We start from the raw sequence: 16,429 nt of genomic DNA on the forward strand, positions 1-16,429 counted from the left end.
CTCTTTCTGGAGCGCCCTTCAGATAACACAAGATTTGTCCCAAGGCTTCCCAATGAGCAACAGTTGGGGAGGACATAAACTGACTTATCACACTTACGGCATAAGCAATGTCAGGACGAGTGACTGTAAGATAGTTAAATTTTCCTACCAATCTCTTGTATCTCTCTGGATCTTCAAACAACTCACTATCCCCTGCTAACAGTTGTAAATTTGGAGTCATTGGTGCACTACAAGGCTTAGCATCTAATTTTCCTGTCTCTGTCAATAAATCGAGGACATATTTTCTTTGAGACAAGAAAATACCCTTCTTACTTCTCATAACTTCAATACCTAAGAAATACTTTAACAATCTCAAGTCTTTGGTCTGAAACTGGGTTTGGAGAAAGGTTTTAAAAAATGAAATACTTATAGAGTCACTCCCAGTGATGGCAATGTCATCCACATAGACTACTAGGAGAATTAGACCAGCCTCAGATTGCCTATAAAATATTGAGTGATCACACTTACTCTTTCGCATACCAAATTCCTGTACTGCTTCACTAAATCTCCCAAACCAGGCCCTAGGACTTTGTTTCAAGCCGTAAAGAGACTTTCGAAGCCTACAAATTTTACCCAACTCTCCCTGAGCAACAAATCCAGATGGTTGCTCCATATACACCTCCTCCTGAAGATCACCATGAAGAAAAGCATTCTTGATATCCAATTGGTGCAGGGGCCAATCATATGTAGCTGCTAAAGAGATAAACAAGGGAACGAAGTAAGTTTAGCTACAGGAGAAAAAGTGTCAGAGTAATCAACCCCATATGTCTGAGCATATCCTTTTGCTAAAAGGCGTGCTTTTAACCTAGCTATAGAACCATCAAGATTTACCTTTACTGTAAATACCCATTTGCAACCAATAGCTTTCTTACCAGTGGGCCAAGGCAACAGTTCCCATGTACCATTAGCATCTAAAGCCTCCATTTCCTATTTCATAGCAGACCACCAACCAGGATGAGACAGTGCCTCACCAACAGTATTAGTGATAGGAACAGAGTCTAAAGAAGTAACAAAACACCAAGAACAAGAAAACAATTGATTATATGAAACAAAAGAGATAGGGTAAGTACATAAATGTTTACCTTTACGAAGAGAAATGGGTAAGTCTAGATCAAAATCATGATCTCCCAACGAAGTAGCTGGTGGAGGATCTGAATCAGGAATCTCCAATCTCCTGGAATAAACATGAACAAAGGGAGGTCGAGTAGGTCTAAAGACAGAAGGAACAGGCTGTGGGAGAGGACTAGACATTGGTTAGACAGTATATATTAACAGATCATCCTCCTCCCTTGACTCTAATACACAGATGATTAAGAAAAAAATAGAGTGGACTCAAAAAATGTGACATCTGCAGAAACAAGATAACGATTAAGAGTATGAGAGAAACAGCGGTACCCTTTTTGCAGCCGGGAGTACCCAAGGAAGACACATTTGAAAGACTTTGGATCCAATTTAGTAACCTATTGACAAACATCACGCACAAAACAGGTACAACAAAAAATACGAGGTTCAACAGGAAACAATGATTTTGTAGAAAACAAAGCAGTATAAGGAATATCCCCATTAAGGACAGAAGACAGGATACGATTGATCAAAAAACATGCCGTAGAAACTGCATCCGCCCAAAAGTTTTTAGAAACTTTTATTTGAAAAAGAAGAGCACGAGTTACCTCAAGAAGATGCCGATTTTTTCTTTCGGCCACGCCATTTTGGGATGGGGTATCCACACAGAAAGACTGATGAAGAATGTCATTTTGTGTCATATAAGACTGAAATTGTGCTGAAAAGTACTCTTTAGCATTGTCACTTCTTAATATGTGCATAAAAATATTAAATTGAGTTTTGATTTCATTACAAAAGGCACAAAAGATAGAAAACAACTCAGAACGATTCTTCATTAAATATAACTAGGTAACACGAGAGTAATGATCAACAAAAGTAACAAAATAACGAAATCCAGTTTTAGAAGTAACAGAACAAGGACCCCAAACATCAGAATGAACTAACTCAAAAGGGTATGAAGCCCGTTTATTGACTCTAGACACAGAAGGCAAACGATGATGTTTTGCAAACTGACACGACTCACATTCTAGTACTGATAAAGACTGAATCTGAGGATATAGCTTCTTCATGGTAGACAAAGAAGGATGGCTCAATCTACAATGAGCTTCAAGAGGTGTTAAGGTACTGGAGCAAACAAGCGATCGCGTTACATGATTTTCCAGAATGTAGAGACCACCTAACTCACGTCCTCTACCAATAATCTGCTTCGTCGTAAGATCTTGAAACAAACACTGATCAGAAAAAAAGAAAACAGAACAATTTAAGGTACGAGTAAGTTTACTAACAGAAAGTAAATTAAAATAGAATTTTGGTAGACACAAAACAAATGACAAAGAAATTGACGAAGTCGGGTTCGCAGTTTCAGAACCCATGACACAAGAAGTAGAACCATCAGCTAAAGTAACAGAAGAGGAAGTGAGATTAGACTGAAAAGCAGATAGAAGACTAGAATTACCTGTCATATGATCTGTCGCACCAGAATCAATAATCCATTTGGATGAGGAAGACAAAAGGCATGTAGTCGATTTACCTGAATCAGCGATCGCAGTGATAGGGGAACTGGTAAGCTTTAGAGATGCCTAATACTGGGAAAACTGTGCAAAATCCTCTGTAGATACTAAAATAGTTTTCTCAGAAGAAGATACTGTAGAATCCTCTGCTGCCATATTTGCCATCTGTGATCGCTGATTTTTCCTCTGAAGTTGCGGACAATTATATTTTGTATGGCCAGGCTCATGGCAATAATAACAAATGACTCCTCTTGAGTCCTGATTAGAACTAGCCTCTTAATTACGCTGATTACTTCTGTTGCCTGTAATTCCTCCTCTACTTCCTCTTCTATTACCCTGTTGTCCATTTGGATTACGGCTAATAAGAGCACTACTGGTAGGCTGTGAAGATTGGATACTCTCTGTATGAAGGACCCGTGTAAAGGACCCGTGTGAACGTTTCATGCAAAGAGAAAATCTCAGAACTGGAGAGAATCTGAGATTTAGCAATCTCATACTCTGAAGGAAGGTCTGCAAGAAAACTCATAACAGCCAGTTGCTCCCGTTGGGCCTATTGAACTTTCACATCAAGACTAAAAGGCAACAATACATTAAGTTCCTCATAGGCCCATTTAAAATCCATAAAATAAGCCGTGAGAGACTTATCCTCTTTCTCAGCACGGTAAAATGCCTCACAAACATCATAAATACGGAAGATATTCTCTTTACCAGAATACAGAAAATCTAAGTAATCCATCAATTCCTTAACAAATTCACAATGATTAATTAAACTAATTACCTCACTGTGAATCGAGTTCCGAAGCTGCAAAAACAACCGAGCATCCTCTCTTAGCCAAGTTTGCCGTGTATCATCCGTAGGTGGATCTTTAGTAAGGTGATTATCCTTATCAATGCTATGCAAACAACCGAGCATCCTCTCTTAGCCAATTTCGATATGGTTTTGGGGGTTAATTGGCTTCGAACCTTGGGACCCATTCTGTGGGATTTCACCGTTATGAGCATGAGTTTTTATCAACAGGGCCACTTAGTGACACTGCAGGGTATTACTTCTTCAAGCTCTTCCCACGGTTCAGATCTGAACAACATGCAGATTTCATCTGACCCAGACATCCAACTCCAGAAATTATTGGCGGAATTTGCTTCTTTATTCAATGCTCCTACTGGGCTGCCCCCTAGCAGATCTTGTGATCATCGTATTCCCCTAATCCCCGGAGCTGGTCCTGTGGTAGTTCGACCAGACCGTTACCCTCATGGTCAGAAGGACAAAATTGAAAAGCAATGTGCTGCAATGTTACAGCAGGGTATAATCCGTCCCAGCCGTTCCCCATTCTCGTCGCCGGTGATTCTGGTTCCCAAAGCTGATGGTTCCTGACGCCTTTGTGTTGATTACAGAGAATTAAACGCCAAAACCATCAAAGACAAATTCCCTATTCCGGTTATTGACGAATTATTGGAGGAATTGGGTGGAGCTAAGTTCTTCTCAAAGTTAGATCTGCTTTCGGGTTACTTTCAGGTGGGGATGCATCCTGCTGATATAGAGAAAACTGCCTTCCGCACTCACCACGGACACTTTGAATTCCTGGTGATGCCGTTTGGATTATCCAACGCTCCCTCAACTTTTCAGGCCCTAATGAACGAGGTATTCCAACTTTACTTACGAAAATTTGTACTCGTCTTTTTTGATATTTTGGTTTTCAGTCAATCCTGGGCAGAACACATCCACCATTTGCGGCTGGTTTTCCAATTGCTGTTACAGAACCAGTTGGTCCTCAAACGGTCGAAGTGTGTCTTCGGTCAATCTCAGATTTCCTATTTGGGTCATATTATTTCTTCCCAAGGAGTGCAGGTGGATCAGTCCAAAGTTGCTGCTGTATTAGAATGGCCAAAGCCCAACACCATTCGTGGGTTACGTGGATTCCTAGGGCTCACAGGTTATTATCGCAAGTTTGTGCAGAATTACGGCATCATTGTCGCCCCCTCACCGCTATCTTTGTGTAAAAACAACTTCCACCGGGTGATCACGCTATCGATGCATTCCGGAAGTTAAAGCGACCTTGACATCTACTCCAATCCTGCTTCTACCGAATTTTGATCTAACTTTTGTTATAGAATGTGACGCTTCTGGTACAGGGATTGTAGCAGTCTTGTTACAACACAACCGGCCAGTCGCATATTTCAGCCGTTCCTTGGCAGCTCGTCATCAAAATCTTCCGGCTTACGAGCGAGAATTGATTGGCTTAGTGAAGGCACTAAAGCATTGGCATTCCTATCTGTGGGGACGTGAATTTATTGTTCGGACAGATCATTATACATTGAAATATCTGCTTGAGCAGCGCCATCTCTCAACAACTCAACAACATTGGATTAGCAAGCTCCTGGGTTTTTCTTTTCTTTGTTGAATACGGTGGCAAATCTAATGTGGTGGCGGACGCTCTTTCTCGACGGAATGCCAATGATTCAATCCTTATGGCTGTTTCCATGCCTCAACTCAGTTTGTTTGATGAAATTCGGAAGGAACATAGTGATTCACCAGCAATTCAGCAACAAATCTCTGCAATTGCCAATGGAACAGTCGCTTCAAAATGGGTTTTTCGGGATAGGTTACTCTTCTACAATAACAGAGTTTACCTGCCTCCCAATTCCCCATCAATTCAGCTGGTTGTTAGTGCTCTTCGCAACCAAAGTCATGAAGGTTACCAGAAGACATTATACAGAATCACTAGAGATTTCTATTGGCAGGGGATGAAAAATTTCGTAAGGGATTTTGTGCGTTCTTGTGATGTATGTCAGCGGCATAAAACTGACACACTACAACCGGCGGGACTCCTTCAACCTTTGCCCATTCCCACTCAAATTTGGGCTGATATCTCCATTGACTTCATAGAAGGCATTCCCACTTCACGCGGAAAAAATGTTTTAATGGTTGTCGTTGATCGGTTCTCAAAGTACGGACATTTTTTTGCTCTCACTCACCCGTACACCGCTGTAAGTGTCGCTCGCACCTTCTTTGACAACATTTTTAAATTACATGGGTTGCCAGAAACTATGGTCGATGTGAGGATGTGACTTTCACAAGTTCTTTTTGGAAAGAACTATTCCGTTTATGTGGGACCAAGCTGTGTTTCAGTTCCTCTTACCATCCACAATCTGACGGACAGACAGAGGTTGTGAACCGTACTGTTGAAATGTATCTCCGCTGTTTCACTAGTTCATCGCCATCAAAGTGGATTGATTGGTTGTCTTGGGCTGAATACTGCTACAACACCAGCTACCATACCTCACTTAAATCCACACCTTTTGAGACTGTTTATGGTCGACCACCTCCTCGACTATTATCTTACTTGCATGGCAGTTCTTCAATTGAAGCGGTTGATCGCATTACTGCGCCAACGGATGACATCTGCACCTACTTCGCCAAAATCATTACAAGCCCAAAATAAGATGAAAGCCACTTATGATCAGTCCCACCGCTCGCTGGAATTTAAAGTTGGTGACATGGTCCTGCTGCGTTTAAAGGCGTATAGACAACAGTCAGTTACAAAAAGAACTAATCACAAGCTGTCCGCGGAGTTTTACGGACCCTTTCGGGTTCGGAATGCATTGGCACCATGGCCTATAAACTAGACCTTCCAGTGAGTCCAAGATCCACCTGTTTTCCATGTTTCCTATCTCAAGCCCTATCATGCCGGTCACTGTCACTCCAACATTACCACCTACCATTCTTTTGGAGGATCCTGTCCATCCTTTAGCCATTACGGATCATCGTATCAAAGGAGGAATTCGAGGTTTTAATTCATTGGAGTCGTTCTTCACCAGCACATTCTTCGTGGGAAAGGGTCCGAGATATAACAGACAAGTTTCGGACTTCAAGCTTGCGGACAAGCTTCCATTGGGGCGGGAAGTAATGTTACCAAACCCACAAGTATATTCCGTTATACCCATGGTCCTAAATCCAAGTCACGATGGTGAGTGGCGAATTAGTCAGTGATGGTTGTTCTCTTTCTGTTTTGATTCTGTTTCAACATTCCTGCATTGTAGGAGGGTATTCCTCCATTTTCCTATTTTCTTGTTGTTAGTGGGAGGTTATTCCTCCATATAGAAGTAGTGCTCCTTGTATGTAGGGAGTAGTTATTTATGCACTTGTATATATTCAGCAAATCTGATGGAATAAAACAGACTGTTAAAACCCAATTTAAGTCTTCTTGACTGAGGTTTCAGGCTCCCTTTAACGAGTCTGACTTTTTCTTGTCTTCCACCATAGGTCGCTCAAGGAAACACCCTAACCCAAACACCCAAACACCAACCCCTCCTACTACCCATCGACCCATAACTAGATCCGTTAGCCGGGACCATAACAGTTTATTTATTAGGATTAGTTTTTAGCCTTTGAATAGGATCTATCCACATAATATGAATAAGACTGTCGACAGGCATATCAGCAGTGTTTCTTATTTGCATTCAGAATTTTATCAAGAGGTTTTCTATAAACTTTAGGTTAATTTCATTCACCGTCCCTGAACTTCAACTCCGATAATAGCAGGGCTATGCAGAATTCAGATATAACCAAAAAATAAAATAGAACAGATTCAATTCGGTTATTTATTTCAGTTTCAATTAGTGTTTTTCTAAATATTATAGTTTTTTGGTTCAATTATTAAGGTCAAAATAACAGAAATAACCGAACCAGTTGAATTTTACTTGACTACATTGCATTTTTGCATTTTATTCCTAAAGGCCTAAATCTAATATGTTGGTTCCTTGTTCCCTTCCTCCTCTTGCATCACATTTTGCTTTCTGTCTTGATTCTTTTCATTTCCTCAGTTCATCGATTGTGGGTTTGCTCATTCTCCTTTCTGGAGTTTCAATTGTTGATTGTGTGAATTCATTTGGTGTATTTTGATTGGCAATTGAATTCTAAGAATTCAAGATATGAAAATAGAGGGAACAATCATAGGAAAAGGATAGAGATGGAGCAAAAGGGAGGAGATAGAAGAACTTACAAAGAATGAGAAATTGAGACGGGGAGAAAGAGAGAAGAAATTATAGAGAGAGTTTGTGTGGAATCAGAAAGTAAACGTAAGAGAGAATAAGTAGGAGAGAAACGGTTATAAAAGAGAGAGAAAGGGGATTGATGAGAGATAGAACTTGCATATGTGCCACATCAGCTTGGTAAACAAGAAAGCTTCCATCTCAACTAAGAGTACTTTAATGTGGAATAAATAGAAGTTAGGGGGTTTTAAGATATAAATTGTAACAACGCTTCAAGGATGGTGAGTGAAATTAAGCCTCATCTTTTTTTTGTTCCAACCACAATCAATCCTATTTTAGCCCTCATAGCCCTCACTATAGAGATCTAATTGTCTTAAACACTTTTGTTGTGTCAACATTCATCCAAGCATAATTATAATAGATATGAAAAGTGTGCTAATGAAACAAACTTAATCATGAACTGCAACATAAAAAAATAATAATGAAATTAAAATATTAAGAAAAAAAAAGGTACCTGGGATACAAAAAGTGGATACCTTGAAGCAATAGAGCTTTGATACCTAGTGAATCAAAGTTAGCTGAAGTTGTCAATTGAGTTAAATGCGCTATACCACAAACAAAAAAAGGCTCAACAAGATACATACTTCAATACAGACTTAATAGTCCTTTCCAAATAATCAGCACGATTGCATGCCATAATCACAACTGCAGCCACTGGCGCCTAAGAAACGATTCAAAAGTTTGGCTTCAATGATTATAATTGATGACTTCTATAGAGAAACAACACAAAGAAGCTTGGAACTGTCTTAAACCTATACCTTGTCTGCCACTTTTTGGAGGCCTTTTCCTGAAAATCAGCATAAAGAAGATGCTAAGTCTCTTTGAAATGTTTACAATAGCCAAATCTCATCCCATTAAAGTAATACTGAAGAAAAGAAACCATATTTACAGCAAATGATAAACAAAAAAGCTAATAAATTGAAATCATATGGAATATAAAGGATGAGAATAAATAATAAAGTTAATTAACCATTTAGCAATTCAGTCACACAATGATTCATTATTGTTTTAGGTGGTTGCTCCAGCTCAATCCATACGACTAGAAGTAGGATATCAATTTTTTGTTTTGGATGAAATGCCAATTTGACCATTGCATTTGGCACTAAGGCTCAATTTGACACAAAAATAACTCGTGGCAAAATTGACACTGAACTTAGTAAATTGGATAAATTTAACACAAAAATGAAATTTGTGCTACATGCGCCCCAGATCAAATTTGGAATTTTACAATTTGGTCTCTGAAATTTATAAAAGCTACAAGTTGGTCCTTTTCTTTTTTATGCTCTTTATCTCCCAAATTGTTCTTTACCCCATCCACCTCTATACTTTCCCTCTCAAGTCCCAAAAATCTACAAAAGTGACAAAACAAAATTCCATTGAAAACAAAATAGAAAAATATCATCACTCAATTTCACCTTAAGATTGAAAACCAAAATCAACAAATTCAATAAATATTCAACAATTCTAACACCAAACTTTTTTATTTTACAATATTTTCTTTAAAGAATTTTTTTTTTTAATTTTGAAAAAAGAAGAACTTAATTATTATTTTTAAAGAGTATCAAGGATGAAAATGTAATTTGTCCCACCAACCCTCACACACCTTTGTTGTGTCATGTACCCAATGGCGGAGCCAAAAACTTTAGTTAATATAGTCAATTTCATTTAAACATAAATACATACATAACCTTTAAAAAGTTATAATTGTCCTTGATGAGTTTTCATAATTTGAAAGCGTTGAACAATTGCTTTATTATCAACACCATCAAATACATCCTTTTCAATGTAAGTAATTAGACAATTATTCATTAATTCATCACCCATTCATTTACATAATTGATTATTCACAATCTTCATCGAAAAAAAATATCCTTTCCACACTTAAAGTTCCAACGGGCAAAGTGCACATTAATTTTACAAGCAAATAAACTAGAGAATGAACACAAGACTGCTTTAAAGGTTTTTACTCATTTTGTTGACTTCTTTCACAATTTGTTGCTGCTTTAAATTTTTATTTTTTTAAGAAATTTATCCACTACCTAAAAACTAAAATATGTTTCATAATTAAATTCAATTCTTATAAAAAAATATATATACAGTTGTACTAAAACGACATCAAACTAAATATGTTGAAACAAAATAGAAATTTTAATGTGTATTAGATTGACATCAAACTAAATGGATTTAAATAATTTCTACATGATTAATTTATTAAAATTTACATTAATCAAGTCAAGGAAACAAAATAATATCCACACAATAAAGCAAAGAGGAATTTTAACCATTTACCCAATTTACAAATTACAAACCAATTTTCAATTGAAATCAACAAAATTATAATAATACCTTTATCCTTGTAGCTTCTTGGACATGTTTTAATAATAGCTCTTTGAACACTATTTTCTTTTATGTTATGGAAAGTCAATCACTATGTTATGGAAAGTCAATCACTATATTATTTCTCTGTATATTTTGTATTCTGTATTCCTATTTAGGATTTCTTATTTAGGATTTCTTCCTAATTAGTAGAACACAATTATAGAAATCAATTGTATATATATATACCCATGTACAGATTAATTGATATCAAAGAGAATCATCTCTTTCTACATGGTATCAGAGCAGGTCATCAATCTAGGGTGACTATTTGTTCTCACTACCCAGCTCAGGAGAGACCTTGGCCGCCGACCGGCCGTTTCAACCCCGATCAACATCGCCGGCGTCGTCTCAAACCCCTCATTCCACCACTGTGTGCTGTTGCCTGATCTAGTATAACCATTAAAGGACTTCTGAGGTTTGGCTCTCAGATTCTATTTTGGTATTTGCTTGATTTGTGATTTTGGGTTATTTTGCTGCTATAAGCACTTTGGATTGGCGTTTCGGTTAGTTTTCTTTGTCTCAACAAATGGCAGACAATAAGAATGTTATTTCTGATGTAATTCCGGTGATGACTAAGATCACGGAACACAAACTTAATGGTTCGAATTACCTGGAGTGGAGTAAGACTGTTAGGGTCTATTTGCGTAGCATTGATAAGGATGATCACCTTACTAAAGATCCACCCACTGATGATACACGACAAACTTAGCTAAGGGAGGATGCTCGGTTGTTTTTGCAGCTTCGGAACTCAATTCATAGTGAGGTAATTAGTTTAATTAATCACTGTGAATTTGTTAAGGAATTGATGGATTACTTAGATTTTACGTATTACAGTAGCGGAATATCTCCGTATTTATGATGTTTGTAAGGCATTCTACCGGTCTTTGAGAAAGAGGATAAGTCTCTCACGGCTTATTTTATGGATTTTAAGCGGGTATATGAGGAACTTAATGTATTGTTGCCTTTTAGTCACGATGTGAAAGTTCAAGAGCCCAACGGAGCAATCGGTCATTATGAGTTTTCTTGCAGGCCTTCCTTGAGTATGAGGCGCTAAATCTGGATCCTCTCGATTACGAGATTTCCTCTTTGCATGAAACGTTCACACGGGTCCTTCGTACAGAGAGTACTCAATCTTCACAGCCTGCCACTAGTGCTCTTATTAGCCGTAATCCAAATGGACAACAAGGTAATAGAAGAGGAAGTAGAGGAGGAATTATAGGCAACAGAAGTAATCAGCGTAATAGAGAGGCTAGTTCTAATCAGGACTCAAGAGGAGTCATTTGTTATTATTGCCATGAGCGTGGCCATACAAAATATAATTGTCCACGACTTCAGAGAAAAAATCAGCGATCACAGATGGCAAATATGGCGATGAGAATTCTCTGATATCTTCCTCTGAGAAAACTATTTTGGTATCTGCAGAGGATTTTGCACAATTTTTCCAGTATCAGGCATCTCTAAAGCCTACCAGTTCCCCTGTCACTGCGATCTCTGAGTCAGGTAAATCCACTATATGCCTTGTGTCTTCTTCATCCAAATGGGTTATTGATTCTGGTACGACAGATCACATGATAGGTAATTCTAGTCTTCTATCTGCTTTTCAGTCTAATCTCACTACCTCTACTGTTACTTTAGCTGATGGTTCTATTTCTTGTGTCATGGGTTAGGCTGCGAACCCGACCGTCAATTTCTTTGTCTTACATTTTGTGTCTACCAAAATTCTCTTTTAATCTACTTTTTGTTAGTAAACTTACTCGTACCTTAAATTGTTCTTTTCTTTTTCTGACCGGTGTTTGTTTGAGGATCTTACGGAAGCAGTTATTGGTAGAGGGCGCTTGAGTCGTGGTCTCTACATTACGGAAAATCATGTACATGGTCGCTTGTTTGCTCCAGTACCTTAACACCTCTTGAAGCTCATTGTAGATTGGGTCATCCTTCTTTGTCTACCATGAAGAAGCTGTGTCCTCAATTTCAGTCTTTATCAGTACTAGAATGTGAGTCGTGTCAGTTTGCAAAATATCATTGTTTGCCTTCTGTGTCTAGAGTCAATAAACGGGCTTCATCTCCTTTTGAATTAGTTCATTCTGATGTTTGGGGTCCTTGTTCTATTACATCTAAAACTAGATTTCGTTATTTTGTTACTTTTGTTGATGATTACTCTCGTGTTACCTGGTTATATTTAATGAAGAATCGTTCTGAGTTGTTTTCTATCTTTTGTGCCTTTTGTAATGAAATCAAAACTCAATTTAATATTTCTGTACGCATATTAAGAAGTGACAATGCCAAAGAATACTTTTCAGCACAATTTCAGCCTTATATGACACAAAATGGCATTCTTCATCAGTCTTCCTGTGTGGATACCCCATCCCAAAAAAGCGTGGCCGAATCGTCATCTTCTTGAGGTAACTCGTGCTCTTCTTTTTCAGATGAAAGTACCTAAACACTTTTGGGCGGATGCAGTTTCTACGGCATGTTTTTTTATCAATCGTATGCCGTCTTCTGTCCTTAATGGGGATATTCCTTATACTACTTTGTTTCCTACAAAATCTTTGTTCCCTATTGAATCCCGTATCTTTTGTTGTACCTGTTTTGTGCGTGATGTTCGTCCACAGGTTACTAAATTGGATCCAAAATCTCTCAAATTTGTCTTCCTTGGGTACTCCCGGCTCCAAAAAGGGTACCGTTGTTTCTCTCCTACTCTTAATCGTTATCTTGTTTCTGCAGATGTCACATTTTTTTAGTCCACTCCATTTTTTCCTCCATCATCTGTGTATGAGAGTCAGGGGGAGGATGATCTCTTAATATATACTATCCAACCAATGTCTAGTCCTCTCCCACAGCCTGTTCCTTCTGTCTCTAGACCTACTCGACCTCCCGTTGTTCATGTTTATTCCAGGAGATTGGAGATTCCTGACTCAGATCCTCCACTAGCTACTTCGTTGGGAGATCCTGTACCTTATACTGATCATGATTCTGATCTAGACTTACCCATTGCTCTTCGTAAAGGTAAACATTCATGTACTTACCCTATCTCTTCTTTTATTTTTTATAATCAATTGTTTTCTTGTTCTCGGTGTTTTGTTACTTCTTTAGACTCTGTTCCTATCCTTAATACTGTTGATGAGGTACTGTCTCATCCTGGCTGGTGTGATGCTATGAAAGAAGAAATGGAGGCTTTAAATGCTAATGGTACATGGGAACTATTGCCTTTGCCCACTGGTAAGAAAGCTATTGGTTGCAAATGGGTATATACAGTAAAGGTAAATCCTGATGGTTCTGTGGCTAGGTTAAAAGCACGCCTTGTAGCAAAAGGATATGCTCAGACATATGGGGTTGATTACTCTGATACTTTTTCTCCTGTAACTAAACTTACTTCTATTCGCTTGTTTATCTCTTTAGCAGCTACATATGATTGGCCCCTGCATCAATTGGATATCAAGAATGTTTTCCTTCATGGTGATCCTCAGGAGGAGGTGTATATGGAGCAACCACCTGGGTTTGTTGCTCAGGGGGAATTGGGTAAAGTTTGTAGGCTTCGGAAGTCTCTTTATGGCTTGAAACAAAGTCCTAGGGCATGGTTTGGGAGATTCAGTGAAGCAGTACAGGAATTTGGTATGCAAAAGAGTAAGTGTGATCACTCAGTATTTTATAGGCAATCTGAGGCTGGTCTAATTCTCTTGGTAGTCTATGTGGATGACATTGTCATCACTGGGAGTGACTCTGTAGGTATTTCATCTCTTAAAACCTTCCTCCAAACTCAGTTTCAGACCAAAGACTTGGGATTGTTAAAGTATTTCTTGGGTATCGAAGTTATGAGAAGTAAGAAGGGTATTTTCTTGTCTCAAAGAAAATATGTCCTCGATCTATTACAGAGACAAGAAAATTAGGTGCTAAACCTTGTAGCGCACCAATGACTCCAACTTTACAATTGTTAGCAGGGGATAGTGAGTTGTTTGAAGATCCAGAGAGATACAGGAGATTGGTAGGAAAATTGAACTACCTTACAGTCACTCGTCCTGACATTGCTTATGCCGTTAGTGTGGTAAGTCAGTTTATGTCTTCCCCAACTGTTGCTCATTGGGAAGCCTTGGAACAAATCTTGTGTTATCTGAAGGGCGCTCCAGGAAGAGGTTTGCTATATGGTAATCATGGGCATTTGAATGTTGAATGTTTTTCAGATGCCGACTGGGCTGGATCTAAGATTGACAGGAGGTCAACTACTGGATATTGCGTTTTTATTGGAGGAAATTTGGTGTCTTGGAGAAGCAAGAAGCAGAGTGCAGTTTCTCGATCTAGTGCTGAATCCGAATACAGAGCCATGGCACAATCAGTATGTGAGGTAATGTGGATACTTCAATTACTAGATGAGATAGGTTTTAAGACCTCCCTGCCTGCGAAATTGTGGTGTGATAATCAAGCTGCTCTTCATATTGCTTCTAATCCGGTGTTTCATGAGCGGACCAAACATATTGAGATTGATTGTCACTTTATTCGTGAAAAGATTCAACAACAGATCATCTCAACAGGACACATCAAAACTGGAGAACAGTTAGGAGATATTTTCACAAAAACTCTGAATGGAGCTAGGATTGACTACATTTGTAACAAGTTGGGCATGATTAACATCTATGCTCCAACTTGAGGGGGAGTGTTATGGAAAGTCAATCACTATGTTATGGAAAGTCAATCACTATATTATTTCTCTGTATATTTTGTATTCTGTATTCCTATTTAGGATTTCTTATTTAGGATTTCTTATTTAGGATTTCTTCCTAATTAGTAGAACACAATTATAGGAATCAATTGTATATATATATACGCATGTACAGATTAATTGATATCAAAGAGAATCATCTCTTTCTACATTTTAAAATTTTTTATTCTCTATATTAGTTTCACATACAACTTTTTTATGGAATTTAAAATAGGCCAACAACATATAGTAAATGAGAAAAAAAAATTAGTGGGGTCATTCGACCGCACTTCCTTCAATGTGGCACCGCCACTACATGCGCCTCAGTTTCCAAATTTGTGTAAAATCATTACCCAATTTACAAATTACATGTTAGGTTAGCTGATTAATTTTATTAAAGGGTCAAGGTGCACTAAGGCACCAAGGGGTCCTAGAGCCTAGAACGCAAGGGGCAGGTGCGTGTCTGAGAGAGATAAGGCATAAAAAAAATCATAAAAGTCAAATAAATGTAAATATTCTATCAAATTTCAAATAACATAAAACTAAAAAAAATAATAACTAATAAGCATTTTATTACTAAAATATTAAAACTTGAATAGTTTTTTAATGTCTCAAAACTAAAGTCAAGTAGTCATAAAAATAACTACTCTTCAATCTTCATAAAGAGTAATATTATAATTTTCTTCCTCTTCTTCTACACCTTTATCCTCTTGATACTCATATTCAAAATTAATATCTTCATCATCTTCCTCATCTTTAAGAACTAAAGAAGTATTATTTACTACTCAAGTCAATGGATGATGTTTTTTCTTTTCCTTTTGGCATAGATCATGAAATAGGTGCAAATGTAACATTTTTTTTTTTTTGAAAAAGACAATAAAAGAGTGATAGTATTGAAAATGGAAATATAAGAGGTTTGCAATCCTAGGTGTAGTGATTTTATGAGATTTTGGCGACTAATTATCACCAATGATACTCATTTCGAAAACTTCATAGCGCGTCAATATTGGATTCTTGTAGATTGATAAATTTTGAGTTGAATTATAGCACTTTTTGTCAATGGAAGTGCAAGCCGAAAGTGAAAGTAAAGAAAGCGCGCCTTTCTAGAGCCGCGCGCTTGGAACAAGGCACACGCCTAGGCACATTAGGCGAGGACCTGGTGAATGTCGCCTGCCTTTCTCCTACAAAGGCGCTAGGGTTGGTGCCAGGTGAGCCTGGAGTCTGAGGCGCGCCTAACTATGTGTAAAATTGATCCAATTTGCAAAGTTCAATATCAAGTTGACCACAAAAATTATTTTTATGTCTAATTGAGCCTTGATGCCAAACGTAAGGGCCACATTGGCCTTTTGTCTATTTATTCTCCCTCTTTTGTGAGCACAAGGAATAATTCAACTGCTTAGTTTAGATGAATTTAACTGATTTTGACTAAGCCACACATTTTTGGTAGCAGGCATATGGTTAATGGTAACTCCACTGCACAAGTTCTTAAGTATGATTTTTAAATTTTAGGTGATTTTAGATGAATTTAACTGATTTTGACTAAGCCACACATTTTTGGTAGCAGGCATATGGTTAATGGTAACTCCACTGCACAAGTTCTTAAGTATGATTTTTAAATTTTGGGTGAATAACTATTTGCCCCTTGAGATTAGGCCATAAATTCTAGTAGGTTCCTGTTATTTGAAATTTGAATTAA

General features: G+C 37.9%; 1 protein-coding gene across 2 annotated transcripts in view; it reads right to left on the minus strand.

Moving 5' to 3' along the window:
- The window catches only part of LOC110672196 (alpha-1,3-mannosyl-glycoprotein 2-beta-N-acetylglucosaminyltransferase), a 47,923-nt gene that overhangs the window by 28,726 nt on the left and 2,768 nt on the right, over positions 1 to 16,429 (minus strand). For both annotated transcript variants that reach the window (XM_021834911.2, XM_058148571.1), the window contains exons 5-7: positions 8,420 to 8,448; positions 8,246 to 8,322; positions 8,116 to 8,161 (exon numbers count right to left, since the gene is read on the minus strand). In XM_021834911.2, coding sequence (XP_021690603.1) covers positions 8,116 to 8,161; positions 8,246 to 8,322; positions 8,420 to 8,448 — 152 coding nt within the window. The remainder of the gene's footprint in view (positions 1 to 8,115; positions 8,162 to 8,245; positions 8,323 to 8,419; positions 8,449 to 16,429) is intronic.

Source organism: Hevea brasiliensis, chromosome 6 (genome assembly GCF_030052815.1).
Source record: "Hevea brasiliensis isolate MT/VB/25A 57/8 chromosome 6, ASM3005281v1, whole genome shotgun sequence".
Classification (NCBI taxonomy): Eukaryota; Viridiplantae; Streptophyta; class Magnoliopsida; order Malpighiales; family Euphorbiaceae; genus Hevea; species Hevea brasiliensis.